Source organism: Camelina sativa, chromosome 11 (assembly GCF_000633955.1).
Source record: "Camelina sativa cultivar DH55 chromosome 11, Cs, whole genome shotgun sequence".
Taxonomy (NCBI): Eukaryota; Viridiplantae; Streptophyta; class Magnoliopsida; order Brassicales; family Brassicaceae; genus Camelina; species Camelina sativa.
Window position 1 is genome coordinate 29747673 of NC_025695.1, and position 24646 is coordinate 29772318.

Consider the following 24646-nt stretch of genomic DNA (forward strand, 5'->3'; position numbering starts at 1 on the left):
CCATTTTTTTTTTTTTTTTTTTTTGTATTTGTGAGTTGAAAAAGCTGTCAAGAGAATCAAGATGGCAGATTTAGCACTCCTTAATCAATCACTACTTATGAGAAACCTGGAGGGAAAAGCTTGAGGCTTTGTAATACAATTTGGCTGGCTGACTTGGGAACGAGAAGACAATTTTGCCCTTCCTTTTTGTTGATGTCAAAAAAGCAGAAAAGACGATGATTCAGTTTTCAAAAAAACCTAAATTCCTCTCGCCGGCAAAAAAAAAAATTGGTGAAAGAGCATAAGATGAGCAGCAATTCACCTCGGATTTGGCGGCAAAAAGGAAGAAACCCGATGAAGCAATCCCTCTACATAAGGTCCTAATCCTTTCTTGTGACTAGAGAGATGTTACGGTACGGACAAGAGAGAACGTCGCCGGCGAACAGCAGAACTGAAGATTGAAAAGTATGATGCGAGAAGAGGATCAGAGAGTGGCAGCTAGTTGCCTACTTCAATATGAGCAAAAAGAGTGGGAAAATTCCTGATACGATTCCGAATTCGAGAAGATCATCTTCCATCTTCCATCTCTTTTAGGCCCGTAACGTCTCTTCTACTGTGTATATTATTAGAATAGAGAAAAAGGATACATCTTTATCTTTTCTAACAACCCCCACACACACACAGGAAAAGCAGACTAGACCTTTAATTCTTTTAGACATGTGCGGCATTTTTCTTCTTCTCTTATTAGTCATCTCATCTCTCTTTTTCTCTCTCGTCTCTTTTTTCAGAGATCTGTTCTTAGATTTTGCTATTCTCAATACCTGAGAGCACAAACAAAAATATGAGTTGGTGTTGGCCCGTTGTTGAGCCATGTTATAACTCTGCTCTGTCTTACTTTTGTGTAAAGGTCGGTCACATTTGGAAATTGAAGAAAAATCTTGTCTTGTTGACGAGTGCTTTGGATAAGCTTATTGCTGAACGGGATGATGTTTTGAACAGAGTCAACGCTGGGGAGCTTAAGCGTGAGCAACGCCTTGCTACTGTTGATAAGTGGCTTTCACTTGTCCAGACCATTGAGACTCACACCTATCTCTTAATTGATCTTGCTTCCTCTCGTACTGCTTCTTCTTCTTCTCAGGATCACCGTCTCTCAACATCTGGCTGCTGGTTCTCTACCTGCGACCTAGCCCAAGAGGTATTCAAGAAGTTGACTCAAGTTCAAAGCCTCTCCGGTCAAGGGTTTCAACATGTGACTGAGCAACCTCCTCCTCCTGTGGTTCAAGTGAGACTTTGCCACCAAACTGTTGGTCTTGATGCCACGCTGGAGAAGACTTGGGAAACTCTCAGGAAAGATGATTTTAGAATCTTGGGAATCTACGGTATGGGAGGCGTTGGCAAATCTACCCTCCTCACTCTAATTAACAACAAGTTCGTTGGAGTCAAGAATGAGTTTGATGTTGTTATTTGGGTTGAATCCTCCAAAGATACTGACGTCGACAAGATTCAAGATGCGATTGGGGAAAGGTTACGCATCTGTGACAGTAACTGGTCTACACACTCAAGAACCAAGAAAGCTGGTGAAATAAGCAGGGTTTTAAGACAGATAAAGCCCCGGTTCGTTCTGTTATTAGATGACTTATGGGAGGAAGTGAGTTTAACAGCAATCGGTATTCCATTGCTGGGGAGAAAATACAAAGTCGTCTTTACCACTCGTTCTAAGGATGTTTGTTCGACTATGAGGGCAAATGAGGACATACAAGTTCAGTGTCTGGCGGAGAGTGAAGCATGGGATTTGTTCAAGCTCAAGGTCAGATGCGACGGGTTTAATGACCAAGTTTCTGATATCGCTAAAAAGATTGCGGCTAAATGTTGTGGCTTACCCCTTGCAATTGAAGTCATTGGAAAGACTCTGGCATCTAAAACTAGTGTTGATCAATGGCGTCGTGCACTCGAGACTTTGGAGTCTTATCCGAGTGAGTTTAAAGGTACAGAGGAGGGCATCTTTCAAGTTTTGAAGCTAAGCTATGATAACTTGGAAATAAAAGATGCCAAGTGTTTCCAGTATTGTGCTTTGTTTCCCAAGGCATATTATATCAAACAAGATGAGCTGGTAGAGTATTGGATAGGTGAGGGTTTCATAGATGAAAAAGACGGAAGAGAGAGAGCAAAGGATCGAGGCTATGAGATCATCGATACTCTTGTTGGGGCAGGTTTGTTGTTGGTGGATGGTGGGGAGTCTAATAAGAAAGTGTATATGCATGATATGATCCGTGAGATGGCATTGTTGATAGTGTCTAAAATCAGGGATGGAGAAAGATTTCTTGTGAAAACAGATGCTGGTTTAAGCCAGCTGCCTGATGTCACGGATTGGACAACCGTGACAAAGATGTCTCTCATCAACAATGAGATTAAGAGCATACCGGAAGATCCTGAATTTCCTGACCAGACAAATCTTGTAACCTTGTTCCTTCAGAACAACAAGTTGGTAGATATCGTTAGTAAGTTCTTTCTGGTCATGTCGACTCTGGTGGTTTTGGATCTATCTTGGAACCTCCAAATCACCGAGTTGCAAGGAATTTCGGAGTTGGTTTCTTTGCGGCTTCTCAACTTAAAAGGGACGAGTATAAAGTATCTGCCAGAAGGTTTAAGTGTCTTGAGTAAATTGATACACTTGAATTTGGAGTCCACGTCCAATCTTCGAAACATCCGTCTGATTTCAGAATTAAAAAAGTTGCAGGTTTTAAGATTTTATGGTTCTGCTGCTGCATTAGATTGCTGCTTGCTGAAGATCTTGGATCAGTTGAAGGGTTTACAATTTTTGACCGTTACTGTGAATAACGATTCTGTTTTGAAAGAGTTTTTCAGAAGCAAAAGATTGGCAGGGATGACACATGGTCTATATCTCGAAGGACTTAAAATACCATTTGCAGCCATTGGTGAGTTGAGTAGTCTTCACAAACTTGAAATGGTAAACTGCGATATCACAGAGTCAGCATGGGAAGGCCACAGAATAGACCAGTGTGCTCCATCCACAGCATCCAATGAAATCTCTCCAATCAATCCATGGTTCAAGGATCTCACAGCTGTGGTAATAAACTCATGCATACATCTGAAAGATTTGACATGGCTGGTATATGCTGCGAAGCTCGAGTCTCTAAGCGTGGAATCCTCGCCTAAGATGACCGAATTAATAAACAAAGCGAAAGCTGAAGGTGTTGCTGGAGTGAATCCATTTCAAGAGCTACAAGTCCTTCGTCTACATTATTTGAAAGAACTAAGAAGCATCTATGGGAGTCAAGTCTCTTTTCCAAAACTGAAGCTGAACAAAGTCGAGATAGAAAACTGCCCCAATCTTCATCAACGCCCAGTAGAAGAAAAACGATGATGATCTCATATAAGCTAGGCCGTTGAATGGGGATAGTGGAGGAGCTCAAGAGCGATTTTTTCCTACATTCACACTTTGGCTCTCATCTTTGTATTGTCCAGTTCTTATTTCTTGTTTGTTTTCCTCTCTACTTGCTTGTTTTGTTAAGCTTTGCTGGTTTGTAAAAAGCAAGGATGTCTTTAGTATTGTTAAGTTACTGCTAAAACGAACTCAAAGTGATGGGTTGTAAAAAGCGTGGATCGGTTATGAAGAAAGATCCTATTCAAATGATTCTCATACAAGGTTCAGATATTGTCGAGAAATATGAAGAAGTCTTTTAAACTGAAAAATTCCAATCTATCTAAACATTTTTGGATTACATTTTTGTTCCATTTTTTATTTATCTTTGTATCCAAACAAGTCTTAACTAAATTCTCTACAATTCTTACAACCAAACAAAATCGTTTTCCTATTTGATAATATTAGTTTCAAATTTCCTAAAATCTATCTACCTAATTTAAAGCAATATGTTAAAATATAATTCTCCTTTCACTTTTTATTAAATTTTATATTTAATTATTTGAATTACTATTTAATACATAAAATTAATAAAGTTTTATATTTTTTTAGCATATGATGTGATTTGAATTTTTATAAACGGATATATATTTTAAAAATTGTTTTAGGATTTTTGTAACTAAACAAGTATATCCGAATATAGATTATTTTACATTTGAGTTAATTTAATATATAATGAATATTTACACTTAAAAGTTATAATATCACGCGTTGGAGTTATATTGTGCGAAGGATTTGGATCAATATGAATATAAATTTAATTATCATTAATTTGGTGTTACACGAATAATTTATCATTTCATTATTTTGCTAACATTATCAATATTAGAATATTAGATATATTAAATTGAGTAATTTATGATAATGTAGAGAACAAATTATTTTGCGGTAAATTGTAGGTTAAATCTTATAATTAACAGTCAAATACAACTTTATAATCTTACACTAAACAAAACTAACACATAAATATAACTTAAAATTTGATTTATCTTAACATTTTTGAAGTACAAATTTGTGTCATCCTATTTTTTCAAAAGTTTTAATTCAAACAAACAAACCTGATTGCACTAATCGGATCATGCTTTAAATCCTTATTAATAACATCCTAAATAATCTTTAATTAATAACATCCTAAATAATTTTTAATTAATCGGAGTAGTTAATTATAGATATATATATATTCCGAAATAAACGTATAAGGAAATATATCTACTGGAAATCAGACATTTAATCAAATGAAATCTTTAATCGGAAATTTTATCCCTAAATTATCTCTACTTCAATGCTAATTTCCTCAAAAAATAACAGCTTTTAACATTATTCCAAAATAGTAGAACCAATAATATTATCTCCTATCAATTCAACCAAACAATTATTTGTTTGATTTCAATTCAACCCTAACAATTATTTGTTTGATTTCGATACTCTTTCACTAACATCGACTTGGTCCGGATTCTTTTCGATTTCGTTTCTCCCATTGATAAGAACTCTAAATTGAAAACCCCCAAAATCTGTCTTTTAGAACTTTAATCGTGTTGTCGATAAAAGAAAAAAAAAAACTTAATCGGTGTGATAAGAGTTGAAAAGAAGCTTGAGTTGGTTTTTGTTTAGAGAATCAAATTGGTTAGTAATCAAAAAGAGAGAATCGAGGCAGATAAACAAAGATCGATACAAAGAGAATCCGAAACTTCTACCTTGAACCAATCGGTGAAAGTTTTCACCTTTACCTTGTGGTGTTTTGAATTAGGGTCTATATGATTACTTGAAAAGCAAGCTTTAGTTTTACATTCACAAACTTGAAGCAATCGGTGAAAGTTTTCACCTTTTTCTTGTGGGTGTTTTGAATCAGGTTCGGGTATTCAAAGTAGGAAAGCTATCCATGGATAATTCTACCTCTGTCAGTGATAAGCCTCTCAAGACATCGAAGAAGGATACGATGAGGCAGAATCCAGTGGCAGCAGATGATGAGGATCCAACGGTACACAAATTAATCACCTGTTCAATAATTTATTATTTTCATCTTTGTGCAATACTTGAATCAAATTCCTTTTGCAGCAATACTTGGAGAACAGAATCAAATATATTGAGGCAGAGATGGCTAAAGGGGAGAATCCATACCCTCACAAGTTTTCTGTGTCAATGTCAATTCCTGAATATATTAACAAGTACGTTAGTTGTTTAAGCGATGGGGAACATTTTGAAGATGCTCAAGTCTCTCTAGCTGGTATGTTTCAATCACGCTCAATGCCCATTTGCCACTTGCTCTTTGCACTGAAAAGTAAGTGTTTTTTAAAATTACTTTTGTTAGGGCGGATAATGAGCAAACGATCTTCGTCTTCCAAGCTCTTCTTCTATGATCTACACGGTAATGATGTCAAGGTCCAAGTTATGGCTGATGCAAGGTGAATCTTTCTTTACCTGATTCTCCTCTTTCTCAACTTATTGCTCTTGAAACTATGGTTTTTTACTTGGGAAGATTTTTCTTGTCCCAGTAAGTCTGGATTGGATGAAGATGAGTTTTCGAAGCTCCACTCGAATGTTAAGCGTGGTGATTTTGTTGGTGTCATTGGTTTTCCAGGTTTGTGCAGCCTCTTTGTTTCTATTATTCCTTCGTTCATGTAGCCTATCCCGTCATCCTTTTTCACTATGCACACAATCACTCTTTACATTTCAGGAAAAACAAAGAGGGGAGAGTTGACTATCTTCCCGCAATCATTCATTGTTCTGTCCCATTGTCTCCACATGTTGCCGAGAAAGGCCGATAACGTCAGTTCCAACTGGCATCCAGGTGAATCAAGAAATCCTGAAGCTAATATTCTAAAAGATCCGGTATGATGAGTTTTCCTAGGGCTATATATCTAGATTCCTCAATTTGGATCACTTCCTCTCTGTATTTCATGTTGCTGATACTACTTTTCTCTGTTTTGCTGTGTCAGGATTCTCGATTTCGCCTGCGTTTTCTTGACATGATGTTGAACAAGGAGGTTCGCCAGATAATTACGGCCAAAGCTAATGTCACTGACTACATCCGCACTTTCCTGAAGAATAAAAATTTCCTGGAGGTTCTATGTTTTCTCATTTTCTTACCAAAATATATTTCACTCCCTTCCCTTTAGATTATGGCTTATGGTTCAAGTGTTCTTTTCCCCCTGCAGTTTGTGACGCCTATCATGAACATGAATGCTGGTGGTGCAGCTGCCAGACCCTTTGTGACACATCACAATGATCTGAACATGAATCTTTACATGCGTATCGCACCTGAACTCTTTCTTAAGCAACTTGTTGTCGGTGGATTTGACCGTGTTTTTGAGATAGGAAATCAATTCAGGAATGAGGGTATTGACATGACACACAATCCGGAGTTCACCACTTGCGAGTTCTATATGGCTTATGCAGACTACTATGACTTGATGGAAATGACCGAGGATATGTTGAGTGGTATGGTAAAGGAACTTACAGGTGGTTACAAAATCAAGTATCATGCTAATGGATATGATAAGGATCCAATTGAAATCGACTTCACCCCTCCATTTAGGTTTGATTACACTTACACCTCAAAAAATCTTTTCCTAGGAGCTTATCTGTAGTAGGTAATATAATCTGCATCGTTTTTGTTTTGTTTTTTGGTAGGAGGATTGAGATGATAGGGGAGTTAGAGAAGGTGGCTAACCTCAATATACCAAAAGACTTGGCTAGTGAAGAAGCTAACAAATATCTGGTTGATGCATGTGCGAGGCTTCATGTCATATGCCCTCCTCCTTTGACAACAGCTCGTCTTTTGGATACAGTAAAAACTCTTCTGTCTCCCTTCTCCCTCCCTGTCTTCTGCAATCATCAAGAATAGGAAATTTAAATCTTTAATGTTGTCTGCAGCTTGTTGGAGAATTTCTTGAAGAAATGTGTGTGAACCCAACTTTCATCATCAACCATCCAGTGATCATGAGTCCCTTGGCAAAATGGCACAGATCGGACAATGCTTTGACTGAAAGATTTGAGCTTTTCATCAACAAACATGAAGTAAGTAAAAGCTGATGATGATGATTGATGAATTTGACTCAATCACACTACTTTCTTTCTTTAGTGTTTTGTTTGTTTGACTAGCAAGCATGTTATATATATCTGAACCGCAGCTCTGCAATGCCTACACCGAGTTGAACAACCCAGTGGTACAGCGCCAGCGTTTTGCTGATCAGCTCAAGGATAGACAATCTGGAGACGATGAAGCAATGGTTTTAGATGAGACCTTTTGTAAAGCTTTAGAATACGGATTGCCTCCCACAGGTGGTTGGGGTTTGGGAATAGACAGACTTGCTATGCTCTTTACTGACTCCCTGAACATCAAGGTCCCTCTTTTTACTGTGCAACAATGGTTAGAGAGGTTGGCTAACCATTGGTGAATGATTTATGTTTTTTTGTGACAAAACTCATGATTCTAAACATTGTTGCAGGAGGTTATTACCTTCCCGGTTATGAGGCCACAAGACAAGCCAGCATCCGCTTGAGGTAGAACTAGGCTAAGTGGTAACGCAGATGCAGTTGGTTATTCCCTTCCCGTTGATGAGGCCACAACACAAGCTAGCATCCCATCCGCTTAAGGTAGAACTATTTGCTGACAAATGTTGAGTTCAACTTCTGTTAACTACGTTGGGATGTTCGATGGGAAGCCCAACTAAATTGTTCATATCTTACAGATATGGTGTTGTTCACTTTTAAATAATTTTCTCAATCCTAAAATTACTACTTAAAAAGAGTTTTCACTTTTGAGTTTGGCAAGAAAAAAAAAATTGTAGACAAGGATTACATACATATACTGATTTCTACACACACACATATATTACAAGAGAAAAGTCTCCATACTAAAATGAACACAAATACTCCTTTCATCAGAAAAAGGAGTCTACATAGTGATTTATTATCCTTTCTCCTCTTATACTCCATCAAGCTTCAACATATAGTGCCTTACTGTCGGGGCTGAAGGAGATCCCAGCTATTTCTCCAAACAGATCAATCTCTTGGGACTGTAGAAACCCGGACTCCGTCTCAAAGATGTGAAAAAAGTTTGCAAAACTTGAAATGGTAAACTGTGATATACTCCAATTATTCTGGTCTGCGTTTGGTTTAGTTCGGTTCTTACAATTATGTAGTCCGGTTTGGTTCAATCCGGTTAATGATCGGTTCATACTGAAATTTGCAATAAAATTGGAACAGAAACCTGAAAATTTTTTGGAAATTTTACAGAGGATCTTCTCTTCCTCCGCAGCTTCCTCCCTCCTCCGAAGCCCTAGCGTCGGCCATCATAGTTCGATCAGCATTAGTGTATCTAACAAGCAACGCTGCTGTCATCTCTTCAATGAAACGACGGTACGGTCTCCTGTAACCATGTATATATATAAAGCTCCCAAACTCATGTTTTTGTTCAATTTCTAGTGTTAAAATTAAGAGTAAACGAGCTGTTGTGAAGGAAGACAGACTTACTCAACTTCCTGAAGCTCTGATTGTGCAAATACTGTCTCTACTTCCAACAAAAGATGCCGTAGCCACTACTGCTCTGTCTAAACAATGGCAGTCTCACTGGAAGAAGGTACCTGTCCTCATGTTTGATTCTTGCGATCACAAACGTAAGCTCGGGACATTTTCAAAGGATGTTTGCAAATCACTGCTATCACATAAAGCTCCAGTGCTACTAAGTTTGCATCTTGAAGTTGATTTGGATACATGTACTGCCATGGATATTGGGATATTGCTTGGAATCGCATTCGGACGCGATGTGCGTAAGCTCTTACTTGACGTGTACCCCAAGATTAGGAGGAAGAATACTAGGCCATTCAGTTTCCCTCCGACCTTGTTGTATACATGTCAAACACTAGAGACCTTGATACTTAGGTTTCATGCCCTTGTCGATGTCTCTTCTCAATTTTGTCTCAAGTCCCTCAAGACTCTGCATCTTGATTATATGTATTACAAAGACGACAAATCAGTGCGTAACCTGTTATCTGGATGCCCTTGTCTTGAAACTCTGGTCGTGAGACGAGCTGCTTGTGGCGATGGTATCAAATCTTTCGCTATTGAGGTGCCATCTTTGCAGAGTCTATCAGTTCATGATGAAAATGACGGAGTAGACCATTGGGAATACGTGATTAATGCTCCTTCTTTGAAATCCTTGNCATCTCTTCAATGAAACGACGGTACGGTCTCCTGTAACCATGTATATATATAAAGCTCCCAAACTCATGTTTTTGTTCAATTTCTAGTGTTAAAATTAAGAGTAAACGAGCTGTTGTGAAGGAAGACAGACTTACTCAACTTCCTGAAGCTCTGATTGTGCAAATACTGTCTCTACTTCCAACAAAAGATGCCGTAGCCACTACTGCTCTGTCTAAACAATGGCAGTCTCACTGGAAGAAGGTACCTGTCCTCATGTTTGATTCTTGCGATCACAAACGTAAGCTCGGGACATTTTCAAAGGATGTTTGCAAATCACTGCTATCACATAAAGCTCCAGTGCTACTAAGTTTGCATCTTGAAGTTGATTTGGATACATGTACTGCCATGGATATTGGGATATTGCTTGGAATCGCATTCGGACGCGATGTGCGTAAGCTCTTACTTGACGTGTACCCCAAGATTAGGAGGAAGAATACTAGGCCATTCAGTTTCCCTCCGACCTTGTTGTATACATGTCAAACACTAGAGACCTTGATACTTAGGTTTCATGCCCTTGTCGATGTCTCTTCTCAATTTTGTCTCAAGTCCCTCAAGACTCTGCATCTTGATTATATGTATTACAAAGACGACAAATCAGTGCGTAACCTGTTATCTGGATGCCCTTGTCTTGAAACTCTGGTCGTGAGACGAGCTGCTTGTGGCGATGGTATCAAATCTTTCGCTATTGAGGTGCCATCTTTGCAGAGTCTATCAGTTCATGATGAAAATGACGGAGTAGACCATTGGGAATACGTGATTAATGCTCCTTCTTTGAAATCCTTGCACATTGATTTGGAGAAGGGTCCTGAAGTTTGTCTAAGTGAGACTTCTCTGAAGCTGGTAGAGGCGAAAATTTCATGTGAAACAATCAGTGAGAAGCTTTTGGGATCTCTAACTTAAGTCAAAATGCTTTCTTTGCTCTTTTGGTCACCCTTGGAGGTAACCTTTATATCTTTGGCAGCTGACTTGTTTTGTTATTACAGTGTTATTGTACTAATAATATTGCATCATTGCTCGTAGTATCCTACTGGTAGTATCTACTATGGGTTGGTAGATTTGTAGATATATACAGGTAAACCGGCATGGTGGAATCTACTTATGTTCATGCTCGATACTTCGCCTACATTACGAGTCCTCAAGCTCCTCATTGATGTACGCATCTACAAGTTCATTTGTCTACATGGTTTTTGGTTTGATGATCTGATATAAATATATAATATGTTACATTGTGTTTCCCTCTCAGCAATGGCATAAGGTTGGAGATCATGTGGTCTGTGAGAAATGGAATCAACCAAAGACTGTTCCTGAATGTTTGTTGCTCCATCTCGAGACATTTGTGTGGGAAGGCTACCAGGGGAAACGCGAAGAAGAGAAAGAGGTAGCGAAATATATACTAAGGAACGCAAGTCGTTTGAAAAAGGTAACGTTCTCCAAAACGAATTGTAGTTCGGAAGAGAGACTTGAGATGCTAAAAGAGTTGGAAAGAGTAGTCAAGACTTCGGATTCATGTCAGTTTGAGTTTAAATGAAGAGTCTTTGATTTGGATTCGGCTTTTTATTTTTTTAATACAATAGATTTTGCCGAGAAACTATTCTAATATGTCGATGTTTTGTATTTGTGTGTTTACGATGATGAAAAAACAGAGTAAGAAAGTAATACTTTTATTGATCTGAAATTTGAATGTATTACAGACTCGATTGTATTGTGTTACAAAGACTCGATCTATACTTATATGAACCGAACCATTGTGTTGTGATAACAGACCACACACAAGACACAACTGGAAAACAGAACAACTTGTGTCCCTTAATCAAATAACTAACTTATACAAATGTGTTGTGTTATGTAAATGTGTTGTGTTATTTAAATATGTTATGTTATGCAAATATGTTGTGATACGAGATTTGATTATGCTTCAACACTCCCCCTTAATCATATCTCGGCTTCACTCCAAGCTTTCTTCTAAGCTCTTCAAATCTTGTAACACTTAAAGCCTTGGTAAGTATATCCGCGAGTTGATCCTCTCCTTTGCAATACTCAAGTTGAATGAGTCATTTGTGCTCAGCCTCTCACGAAATGGTACTTGATCTCTATGTGTTTTGTTCTTCGATGCTGCACCGGATTTTTTCCAATTGCTATTGCAGACTTGTTGTCACAGAAGATGGGAGTCCCTTCTTCAAGTTTTCCGTTTAGAAACGCAGACTTCACATCCATTTGATACAATCTCCACTCCATTTGAGCCGCATACGCAAGTAAGGCTCTTATTGTATCATATCTTGAGACAGGGGCAAATGTCTCAAGATAATCGATTCCATATTCTTGAGAAAAACCTCTTGCAACTAGCCTTGCCTTGTGCTTGATGTGATTTCCACTTGCATCCGTCTTGATCTTATAAATCCACTTCACGCTTATCACATTCTTCTTCTCTGGCTTGTCTACTAGTTTCCATGTTCTGTTTTCTCGATCATTTCTATCTCCTCGCTCATGGACCTTCTCCACTCTTCATCATCACAAGCTTCATCATAAGTTTGTGGTTTTTCATGAGCAAGAAGACAAACTTCTATGACGTGAGCTGTTTCTTTGAGAACCACCTTTTGTGTATTTTCCATGAGTTCTTTCACATTCTTGTATCTCTTTGGAGTTTCTGAGTTGTCTCCTTCTTCATCGCTCACATGATCATTGGTTGGAGACAAAACTGGGATGGAGGTTTCTCTTTCTTCATTGTTCGCATGATCATTGATTTGAGACAGAACATGACTGGAGGTTTCTCCTCGTTGATCTCTTGACTCTTGTGTGTCATTGATGGGTAAGACAACGATCTTATTGACTTCCTCTTGTCTATCCCAACTCCACTTCTTATTCTCTTCAAACTCCACATCTCTCGACACTTCAATTTTTTCATTCTCCAAGATGAGGATTATATAGCCTTTAGATTGATTGCTATAGCCAACAAGAATCCCACGCTTTGCCTTAGCGTCTACTTTTCTCCTTTTCTGATCTAGAATATGCACATAACATATGCTTCCAAACATCTTCAAGTGTGACACGTTTGGCTTGTGTCCACACCACTTCTCCATTGGCGTCATGTCGTCTTCGATTGCTTTTGATGGTAGACGGTTTTGTAGATAAGCCGAAGTATATACCGTTTCTGCCCATAACTTGAGCGGTAATCCTTGCTACACAAGCATTGATCTTGCCATCTCCATCAAGGATCTGTTCTTCCGTTCTGCTGCACCGTTTTGTTGTGGTGAGTAAGGCAAAGTCACTTGCCTATTGATTCCTTATTCTTCACAAAATTGGTTGAATTCTTGTGAAGTGAATTCACCACCTCCATCGGATCTCAACGTCTTGATGGTACAATCTGATTGCTTCTCCACCATTGCTTTGAACTTATTGAATAATAAGAAGGTCTCCGATTTTTGTTTTAGGAAGTATACCCAACACATANCTTTTCTCCTTTTCTGATCTAGAATATGCACATAACATATGCTTCCAAACATCTTCAAGTGTGACACGTTTGGCTTGTGTCCACACCACTTCTCCATTGGGGTCATGTCGTCTTCGATTGCTTTTGATGGTAGACGGTTTTGTAGATAAGCCGAAGTATATACCGCTTCTGCCCATAACTTAAGCGGTAATCCTTGCTCCACAAGCATTGCTCTTGCCATCTCCATCAAGGATCTGTTCTTCCGTTCTGCTGCACCGTTTTGTTGTGGTGAGTAAGGCAAAGTCACTTGCCTATTGATTCCTTCTTCTTCACAAAATTGGTTGAATTCTTGTGAAGTGAATTCACCACCTCCATCGGATCTCAACGTCTTGATGGTACAATCTGATTGCTTCTCCACCATCGCTTTGAACTTCTTGAATAATAAGAAGGTCTCCGATTTTTGTTTTAGGAAGTATACCCAACACATATGAGTATAGTCATCCAGAAACAATAGAAAATAACGGCTTCCATCAAGTGATTGGTGTTGCATCAGACCACATACATCTGTATGCACAATCTCAAGCTTCTCTTTTGTCTTCGTTTGAGATTCTTTTGGAAAGCTTTTGTGTGACTGCTTCCCAAGGTTACATGCCTCACACACTTCCTTCTTGACTTTAAAACTTGGTAACCCCTTTACCAAGTCATTGTCTTGCATTTGTTGCAGACGCTTGCTACTTACATGGCCAAGTCTTTTGTGCCATGTTTCCTCCATTTGTGCATTTGCCGTCATGGCTTCTTCTTCGACTGAACTTAACTTGATCTTGAAGCTCTTGTTTATCATCTCAATATTCAAGATCTCCTTGCCTTTTGCATCTTTTATGATGCATCTCTTGTCTTGAAAACGTACTTGATAGCCGCTTGAGATGATTTGAGGAACACTCAATAAGTTCTTCTGCAGACCAGGTACTAAGAATACATTCTTAATGATTTTTTTGCCATGGCTAGTCATGACGGTAATATCTCCTTTACCGGCTATCATGATTGTATCTCCATTTCCGACTCTAATTGGTACTTTGATACTTCTGTTGATGTGAGAGAAGTACCGTTCTTCTTTCGTCATATGATTTGTGCAGCCACTGTCGATCAGCCAAACATATGCGCCTAACGTTGTGGTTGATTCCTCACTTGCACTAAACAGCATATGATCTTCACTTAAGTCTTCTTCTTCGATACTTACATATGCTCTCTCTTTGTTCTTTGAGCGACATTCATTGGAGTAGTGGCCGATCCTACCACACTTGTAACACTTGATGTTACTCTTCTGTTTCTTGCCATGATCATCTTTCTTCGGTTTGTTTCGACACTCTTCTTCTGTGTGGTTGTTACTCTTGTGAAAACCACACCACCTCTTGCCTTGATTGACATGGCTGTTGGTGTTGTCTCGTTTGAAACCGGATTCTCATCATTTGGAACGAACATAGAACGCTCCCTCTCTTGTGCTTTCTTCTCTTGCAATAACTCTCGCTTCTTGTGCTTTTAAGATACCAAGAAGTTATGACATTGTTAGTGAATCCAAATCGCGAGTTTGCTCTAGGATACTAACAATGCTATCAAACTTGGCTGGGAGAGAGATGAGTATCTTCTGTATGAGTTGTGAGTTTGATTTCTTTTCACCATGATAAGTTAATTGATTTTCCAAAACAATTAACTTATCGGTAAATGTCTTGATGTCGTTGTTGTCATACATCTTTAGATTTTCATACTCTCTACGCAGTGGTTGGAGTTTAACCAATCAGACTTGTGGAGAGCCTTGATATTCATCCTTCAACGCATCCCACGCCTCTTTTGATGATGATGCTGCTGCAATTCGTGAGAAGATTTGATCAGTTACGGCGGTTTGCAAAATTTGCAAAGTCATCGTATCATTCGCCTCTGCTTGTTCTCTGAGCGTCTTTGCTCTTGCAGTTTCAGGGGTTTCTCCCTCTTGCACCGGTCCAGCCGGCACGCCTTCTTCAACCACCGACCATAGTTTTCTGGTTCGAAATATGGTTGCCATCTTGATGCTCCAGAAGTCGTACTTCTCCCCATCGAATATAGGGATCACTTGATGTGAGGAGCCTTGCATCGTCTCTGCTTTTTGCGGATGACGATACGATCTCTCTTGTTCTCTCTTTTAGTGTTTTCTCTCTGGTCCTCTCAATCGCAAAGCTCTGATACCATGTTGATGTTTTGTATTTGTGTGTTTACGATGATGAAAAAACAGAGTAAGAAAGTAATACTTTTATTGATCTGAAATTTGAATGTATTATAGACTCGATTGTATTGTGTTACAAAGACTTGATCTATACTTATATGAACCGAACCATTGTGTTGTGATAACAGACCAGACACAACTTCTTTGATCAAAAGACACAACTGTAAAACAGAACAACTTGCGTCCCTTAATCAAATAACTAACTTATACAAATGTGATGTGCTATGTAAATGTGTTGTGTTATGTAAATATGTTATGTTATGCAAATATGTTGTGATACGGGATTTGATTATGCTTCAACACAATCTACTATACTGAAGAGAGTAATACAATACACATTACATGTGAATAAGTATATACAGCATTTTGTTTGGTTCGGTTTGATCCGTTCTATTTATAAGAAATCAGTGTTGCAATAGTTGGAAGGATCATGATCATCATCAACAACGTTGTAATAGAGAGAAGAAGGTTTGCCATCAAAAGTAGAGACAAGTCGATGTGGAGAAAGACCGCAGTACCGATGGCTTAATCTCGCCTCGCAGATTTCAATCACTCTCTTAAACATTTTATCTTCTCTTATCATCGGTTGCTCCACAAACTCCACCAATGGCATCCACTGAAAACACACAACAATCGTCATAATTTGGACCCTTTGTAGACTCTTAACTACAAACTTGTTATTACATTTACCTTTGCGGCTTCGATCTCAAGACTATCGATGGTTATCTTATCAGAGAGAGGTCTCAACATACAGATGAAGAACAGATCAGATTTCTCAAAAGCAACGTTGTGAGCATGTCTGAAAGCTATAACCTCTGAGAACTCTGTATCTACCTAAAGAACACAACACAACAAGGCCAAATATGGTTATGATCGTGGGAATTTTTCAATTAAAAATCAAGATTTATACTAATGTTCTCGGATATAATTACCCCAGTTTCCTCCTTGACTTCTCTTACGGCACCAGAGAAAATTTCTTCAGATTCATTTATAAACCCTGTTGGTAACTTCCATAGACCTGTAATCGATGGAGCACAATACTTTTCTTGTACCACAAGCACCTCTTTATGTTGATTTAATACAAAACCTCCAACACCAACTTGATGTGAAGCATTTGCAGGAAGCATACTAGGTTCCTCCTCCGGTATCCAATATGTTAACATCACATATCCTTTCTCTGCATGATGATACTCAAAACCTTCCTGCAAAAATCCACAAAACATCATTAACTTGCATACACAAATCAACTCTGCTTTATCAGACAAGGTCAAGCACCATTTTCATATTGTTTACCTTTATAGCTATTGGGACAAATTCTGATTGTTCCACAGGTAACTTTAACCAAACTCCTTTCTTCCCCTACAAAATTTCCCCCCAATTGATAAAAATTGGTCAGAGATAAATGACTTTTTAGTAAAAATGGGTTTAAGATTTCTACAGGGTTTTTAGTTTACCTTTCTTCTCCAGTCGGAAAGAGAAGCTCGAAGAATAGAAGCGAAAGCGTAAGGATTTGATGGTAATTTTTCATGATCAACGATTACTCCACCATACGCATCATCATTAGCATCAAGTAATAATCTTTCTTTAACAGAACTTATCAGTGTTCTGCTTTTTAGGTTTACTCCATTGATCTTGTACCCTAGATCTGAATTAGTTGCAGCTGTGCGTTCTCCATAAGCAAATTGGCTCGTTGTGTTGGTATCACTTGATGATATTGCCCTTGGCCCTTCAACTTTTCATCCAAATGCAGAGGAATTTAAAAATCATTTTTAAAATTATACAAAAAAAAAATTAAAGAAATAACTTATTGTGAAGAGGAAGTGATTTTTAGGTGTTATTATTACCTCTGGAATAACAGAACTTTGGAGACATTGGAACACCAGAAAATGGCTGTCTGAAACTGTGCATAAAACCCAAATGTGTTCTTCCAATAACAGTAACCTCAGAGACAGATATAGAATCCATTGGAGATCAAAGAAGATCTCGAACTTAGATCTATGTGAGAAAAAAAAAAGGTTTTTACTATAAATGGACAGCGATTAAAGAACTTAGAAGTTGCTTACAAGCGATTGAGCAGATTAAAATCTTAAATAAGAATGAAATGAAGAAGAAAGAGAAATGTATGTAATGAGAGATTTTTTTTAGGCACACTTATAATGTGTGGTGTAAAGTGAATCGAGTGGTTAAGTGAGAAATGAGAAAAGGAAAGCCAAGAACAGTTTCAATATCTTACATCAAAAGACAAAATACACGTGAATTTCTTCTTGAGCTACGATTTTTATTTTTCAACCGGCCAGATATATTACAAACCCTATTAATATATGTAAATTTTATTCTAATACTACATATATATAGCTAAAGCTACGTGTTTTTTTTTCATTTGGTTGAATAAAGACATATAGGCAGATAGGCTACGTGTTGTGTCTATCTATTACAATAAATAATGATGTCTTGGGGATTTTATACAGTTTTTAGAAGGAATATAAAATATCTTATATAGACAGACTTATATAGAATGTCTTTTATATAAAATGTAACAAAACATCCTTTAATAATACACCAACTCAATTATATATAGTGAAATGGATGGAGTATTATTTTGAAACATTATACTTACTTCTTAATTATAGTATTTTCTTAATTATCTATCAGGTTAATAAAATATTCCAAAGTTTTTGGAAATAAACTTACACGATAGTGGCAGGATTTTTAATTCAAATCAACAAAGTAAAAGCAAATTAGTGTACGAAAAATACAGGAGAACAAAAAAGGAATCAATAAGTTAGGTATCAGAGAATCTTTAACAAGTTCAAGAGAGTTGTCTGTACGAAGGAATCTTCATGAGTTCAAGGATATGGATAAAACGGATATTATCTCAATGATCCGATCCCTCTCCTTCAAGAAGAGGGTCTTTCTTCCTCAACAGTCAACACTCTTTCATAATCTCGTTCGTTGATTTATAAATAAAGCGTGTATGTACCCCTCACGCAGTAATCGACGGCAGTAATCGACGGCAGTAATCGACGAGAGTGGGATAATACAGCATCTGGTTGTTGCTCAAGCTTACGTGGATATGGGCCTTGGTGACTTAGATATCTTGTCCTCTCTGTTTTATATTTAGTAAATTAATAATATAAATATCACAAAAAAAAACTTGGATTTTTGGTTTGTGATCAATGATCATGTTGGGGAAAAGAATAGGGTTCTAAATACTTGTAATCAAGATTGTGTATACAATTTTGTTTCGACATTGGATAACATTGGCCTTACTTTTTCTTTTCCGACAAACCAAATATATTATATCATAGAGAGATTACAAGATACAAAATATTTTGCTAAATATGTAAAGATTTACTTATCTATGTAGTTTTTTTCACAAAAAAAATGTATGTAAATAAATAACGATGATTTTGTCCAAAAAAATAAAAAAAAATAACGATGAGATGTATTACTAATTAAGTTTGCGTTATGGACAGGACAATGATGACGTTTAGAAAAATGAAATGCAATAATTGGAAATTATGGAAGGATTAGGTATTGTCCACGTAGGATAATTAGGTAACCTGATGAAGTGCATGATGATCCACATTCGTGATAACATTGTGTCTTCCATATTACAATTTAAATAAGTTTTTAACAATTTGAGTTTGTTTGGATAATGATGTAATGCCAACCATCATCATTCCTGGTCGGGTTTTTCAAATAAAATATGTTTGGATATTGAATAGTCGTAGGATGACGAACCATTCTATGGTACTCTATATATAGAACATATATATAATACTAGCCTAGTAATTTTAATATGCAAGTTATTTTGTGATCGAGGCAGAAACCACATACTATACCTATACATATATTAACCGAATAAAATTGATTACGGTTCATCTTTGAAACGCTTTGTATAATCCGGTTTCATCAACGGATTACAACTCAAATTAAGAAATTTTAGGTAAAGACTATTTGTATAGTTTCAGTTTTTTCGATGTATATATTAATTAGATATGTTGCTGTAGAACTTATCCATCCAGACCAGAACTTCTAGATATGTTTAGAGAGAAAGATATTAGATTCTTCACTGTTGTTCAAAAAAAAAGAAAAAGAAAAAAAGATTCTTCACATGACATACTGTCAAGGTCTAGAACACAAGGCCCATTTATTAGTGTAATCAATGAGATAATGTAGTGAACTGAAAAATGTTACAAGACCCAACGAGATTCTTCGGTTTTTAATTCTTAATGGTCTTCCAAATTAGATGTCAAATACTAAAAATACCAAGAAATAATCTTCTAGATAAAAAAATGATATGGCTTTACATATTATTCGTCATGTGTTTTACCAAGTACGCAAAAGTCTACCCACGTGCGACATCGTTTTGACCAAGTGTATCCATCATTATTTATCCTAAAGACAAAACTGAATCGACTTGTTCAGACCTGAGACATGTTCACGGTTCTGCATTTATTGTGTCTTCAACTCTTGCCGGTCAATTTCAGGAGTATGAATACGTTCTTTTTATATACGACGAGGTTCTAGCTAGCTGATAAAATTCTTCAATGTCAAATTTGCATTGAATTATACTGCTCATCTAATTCATTATACTACTACTCATAATGTGAATTCTTCAATCACAATGTCAACTTTATAAAATTCTTCAATGTCAAATTACATTAATTCTTCAATTTCATGAGTATTATTTATAAGTTGAATTACTCCGATTTTTTCTACTACGTTACTACTCATAATCAATTATATATGTAAAACTTTATTGTGATTTGTGAAAAAAAAAAAAAGAATGAACAAATAGAAGTAAGCATAAATACGAACAAATTGATTTTTTTTTACATTAATTCTATAATTTCAGGAGTGTTATTTATAAGTTGAATTACTCTGATTTTTTCTACTACACTCATAATGAATTAATACGTAAAACGTTATTGTGATTTGTGAAAAATAATAAAAAAAAAAAAGAAAGAACAAATAGAAGTAAGCAAAGATATGAACAAATGGAATATTTTTTAATTTTAAATGTTTATCGCATGCACCTACGTGTACCATAAGTCCACGTCAGCATACACATCGCCAAAAAAAAAAAATCAAACAACGGTCAATTGTGAATAACCAAACGATGGGTGAGGAGATAACGGCGACAGAAGCGGAAAGTTAAGAAACCCCGTTAAATCCCAGTCGCTGCATAACGGAAACGTCTCTCCACCGTCACCGTCAACGCCCTGTTCCGTCTTCAACACTTTCTCGACCACAGTCGTCTCATCGACGACATCGTCTCTCTTCCGTTTCTTCTCAGCTTCGTCGGCGGCGCGTGGTAGTTTCCACTTCCCAACCTCGAGAGGGAAGTTCAAAATGGCCTTCGAACCTCGTAGTCTAAACGCCGCTTCGTCGTAAGCTCTAGCCGCTTGAATCGCTGTGTCGAACGTTCCGAGCCAAACGCGAGAACCGCGTTTGTTCGGGTCTCTAATCTCCGCCGCGAACTTCCCCCACGGTCTTTGTCTCACTCCTCTGTAATGTTTCTTCTCTTCTTCAGTAACCACCGGTTCAGTAACTTCCGGTTTAGGATCCTCGGCGACGAATTGGAACCACTCGGTTTTAGCTGGAAGCGAGATCTTCAACGGCGGTTTTCGTAGCTCCGGTTCTAATTGAGTTTGGTCTGACGGTTTAAAATCGAAATCGGAAAGAGAGACTTGGGGGGAGTCGTCGAATATAAAATCGAAGAATCTGGGATTATCGAGATCGATGATTTCTTCGGGTTTGCATTCAGGGAAGAACATAGAAGAAGAGTCGGAGCTAGATTCGGATGGTGCTGGTTCGTGTCTAGCCACGGGAGAGATCTCGTCTAGTAGGTGTTTCTCGATGAACCAAAGTGCAGATACTTCGTTAGGAGTGGCCATTTGGTATAATTTTTGAAGTTTCAGGTAATTAAGTAATATTCAAAAGCTTAATTAGAGAAGGATTTGATTTGAGTAGAGAAGAGGGAGTGGAAAGATGTATATATACTACAAGAAGAACCGTAAGGGGGACTTTGTCGTCAAGTGGACTTTTTCAATGGAGTTTTTTTTTTTTTTTTTTGAATTTAAAAATCAAGAAACAAAGAAGAAGAAGGAGCGAACGAACCATCCTTTTTTATTTTATTTATAATAAAGAGGCATTTATGATCAGGTGTAGAAGAGAGCACCACTTGGAATTGGGTTTCGTGTTTCGTGGACTTTGAGCCGTTGGATCATATGACTGGATTCGTCTCGTCGACATTGTTTTTGTGATCGTTCCGTTTTGCACTTGTTCTCTACAACAATCTTTTCGTATTAACAAATGATTTTACATTTTAAAGCTAAGAGAAATATCGTCGTATACTTTTAAGTGAAAACGCATATTTTCCTTTATTCAATTATTATATCATATTATTAGACGTAAACTTGTGATCAATCAATACACTCTTTTAATAGTCTCCAAATAGTTGAACAAACCCAAATTTTCAAGTATTGTAACGTATGAATCTGATCCATGTATAATCCATATAGTAAATAACAAAAATGACTTTTAGATCTGTCTGTCTTCAACAAATTTTATATGCTAATGAGAACACCTAAGTATCACTATTTCTATTTACGTTTAATATCTTGTTAAGCAAATAACATATATGATCGTAATAATTACAGAGTGTACAATTTACATGTTGTTTTCCAAGCGCAGATTTTGCTGCCCCCATCCGCACTTAGGCTTTTTTTACGTAGTACAGTGTGTGAATGTGGTTTTTACTAATACGGTAATACCTACCCAGTCTTCCCACTTTCCGGAATATGCTTTTATTGTTTACTGATTCCAAATATAATGCTGCAAACAATTCCTTTTTCGAATGGAAATGCATGAGCCTTTCCTCGTCTTTTCATTCCGCTTTATCATTTCTTCGTAGTTTAAGACTAGAACTACCCCAATTAATATTGCATAATTATATTGTTTTGGGGATAAACTTGCCTGCATCTACGTCTAACTACTTTTACATTTTAGCTTATTATGATATATCGTATCTACTCCATTATTTTGTTTACTCGATCACTTTATTTTGTGTTCATATAAGTTAACTGGTTACGTAGTTTATAGAAGTGAACGTTTTTCATTCACTTAATATTTTATACGTAAATTTTACTCAAATATTGAATAAAATCGATTTACAAAAAAAAAGAAAAAAATCAACACCAAATTCACAAAAGAAATAACCCGTTGTAGTTGAAGGACATTTTATATCAACCGGCTAATCTAGCTAGCACGGGAATATAAATAGTGTGTTGTAAGAATATACACCTATATGATTGAAGCCAACATTGTATAATCCTTCTGAAGATATTTTTTTACATGGTAAACAAAGAGACGTAAAACCCAAATGTCAATAGTTCAACTAATAAAAATTAGTATAAAATTTATCATGTAATCTATAAGTCATCAGTTCGGATGACACTTGCACGACCCTAAACCTAAATCCGTGTAATTATTAGAAAAAACGATAGTAAACCATTAATGTCTAACCAAACATGTACAACTAGTTAGCAGTTATGATTAGTTCGATGCATAATGGAGGATTTAGTAAGCAGAACAAGAGAAAGAGTCAAGTCAATGCATACGGCCTTCAATTGACAGATTATACATAAACTCCATTTTAAAATATTATTTTAAAAGATTATAGTGAATTATATGTTGGTTTCGTATTTACTTTGCTCGATCTTCATGCACTGCACCACCTCCACCTGCTCCAATTAATTTTATACCTTATGAATATAAAACATTATTCTGTACGTTATGACCATGCACGTGAAAGATTTTACACGGTGCATTAACTTGTTTGTAGAATGAATTAACTACAACGAGTCACTAGATTCTAGAAAGCCATGTTATCATTACAGAGAAATAAAATAAAATTTAATTTATCACTTTTAGAAAAGATTGATTGTTTTTGCCCCAAAAAAAAAAGAAAAAAGATTGATTGTAAGCATTGTAGCAATCCCTCTCAATTCTAGTCGTTGGCCTTTTCGATTTACAATAAACGTAAAATTTGCAGTGTCTGTATGAATTTGATCATATCATGAAGGAATGAGAAGTTTTGTACTTAATAACAAAAAAGAGTACTTTAACCAACGAAACTTTTCCTTACAAAAAAAAATGATAAAACAAAGAAAAACCTATAAATGACAATCACCATATATGTGAACCAATATGGTCACCATTTATAACAGCTGTTGCTCGAAATCGAGTAATCCCATACAAGTTTGTTTTATAGTTTTCTGTCGTTATGGGACAATACATTTTTCGTCACATAAATGATTAACTACTTTTTCCGTATAAATCTACACTACAAAATTTCAAAGGTCAAGAAAATAATATTCAGTGGAAAATAACAATTTTAATTGATCAATGATGCATAAACAACAATATTCACCAACCAATCTTCAACGTAACCAGTACAGGCTGGACTTTTTTTCAAAATTTTTTTAATAATTTATTTTGTTATTAATTCATTTTGTTATTATGTTATTATAAAGGTTTGTGATTAAAAAATCGATTTGTTTATATTAAAATTTTTGTATTTTAAAAATGTTTATTGGAAACCTATCAATAAAACATTTGCATGTAATGAATAAATTTTTTAAACTTTAGTCAACTAAACGGAACTGTTATATATTTTATTCAATTTGTTTTTTGATAAATATTTTAATCCGTGCTGGAAAAGTTTTTTTGATAAAATTTGTAGTTATATAGATTTTATTCGATTAAAATTTTAAAATCTTAGTTGTTATATATATATTTTTTAAGTGTAAATTAGTTTTGATTCTAATAGATTTTTTTACTTTTTTACAATTTATTTTATTTATGTATCTTTAATTTTCGTTTTTTATTTAATTAATTAATTTTAATTAAAGTTTTCAAATGACAATTGAATGTAATGGTTAGTTTCAGATTAGTATTTTCCAATTAATATAATAAGATTATATATTATATCATACCAAAAAAATTATCGTCTTTGTCTCGAAGAAAAATCAAACATTGCGGTGGGAACGCACGTGCGGGTTGTTTGCATGTATGGAATTGAGTTTTGCTAGAAATAGAAGAAAATGTTTGAAAAGTCATATAGTCAAACAAGACTAGAATTGGTCAATTTCAAACTTTTTGAATTGCTGATGCACAATGCCTCTCCCCCTTATTAGCTTTAAATTGTACTTTTCTTTTCTTGTATAATTATAAGTTAGTTTAAATTCATATGTTCTATTCTTATGAAACAAATATCATTTTAACAAAATTTATTCATATGTTGGTTGAAATAAATTAGATATTGGTTTAA

General features: G+C 36.2%; 4 protein-coding genes across 4 annotated transcripts; 2 read left to right on the top strand and 2 right to left on the bottom strand.

The window, feature by feature from the left end:
• LOC104724638 (probable disease resistance protein At5g47250) lies at window positions 210–3637 on the top strand. The gene has a single exon (XM_019231433.1). The coding sequence runs from the start codon at window positions 821–823 to the stop codon at window positions 3362–3364; it is 2544 nt and encodes an 847-aa protein (XP_019086978.1). The 5' UTR covers window positions 210–820; the 3' UTR covers window positions 3365–3637.
• LOC104724639 (lysine--tRNA ligase, cytoplasmic-like) lies at window positions 6319–7453 on the top strand. The gene is made up of 4 exons (XM_019231999.1): window positions 6319–6483; window positions 6577–6956; window positions 7052–7208; window positions 7295–7453. The coding sequence occupies exons 1-4, from the start codon at window positions 6319–6321 to the stop codon at window positions 7451–7453; spliced, it is 861 nt and encodes a 286-aa protein (XP_019087544.1).
• Window positions 15471–17583, bottom strand: LOC104724640 (nudix hydrolase 8). Its single transcript, XM_010443181.2, has 6 exons — window positions 17151–17583; window positions 16761–17038; window positions 16600–16665; window positions 16239–16508; window positions 15997–16140; window positions 15471–15922 (listed from the first exon to the last, which is right to left on the bottom strand). The coding sequence occupies exons 1-6, from the start codon at window positions 17269–17271 to the stop codon at window positions 15701–15703; spliced, it is 1101 nt and encodes a 366-aa protein (XP_010441483.1). The 5' UTR covers window positions 17272–17583; the 3' UTR covers window positions 15471–15700.
• LOC104724641 (ethylene-responsive transcription factor 5-like) lies at window positions 20299–21370 on the bottom strand. The gene has a single exon (XM_010443182.1). It carries the CDS (start codon window positions 21207–21209, stop codon window positions 20400–20402), a length of 810 nt encoding a protein of 269 aa, XP_010441484.1. The 5' UTR covers window positions 21210–21370; the 3' UTR covers window positions 20299–20399.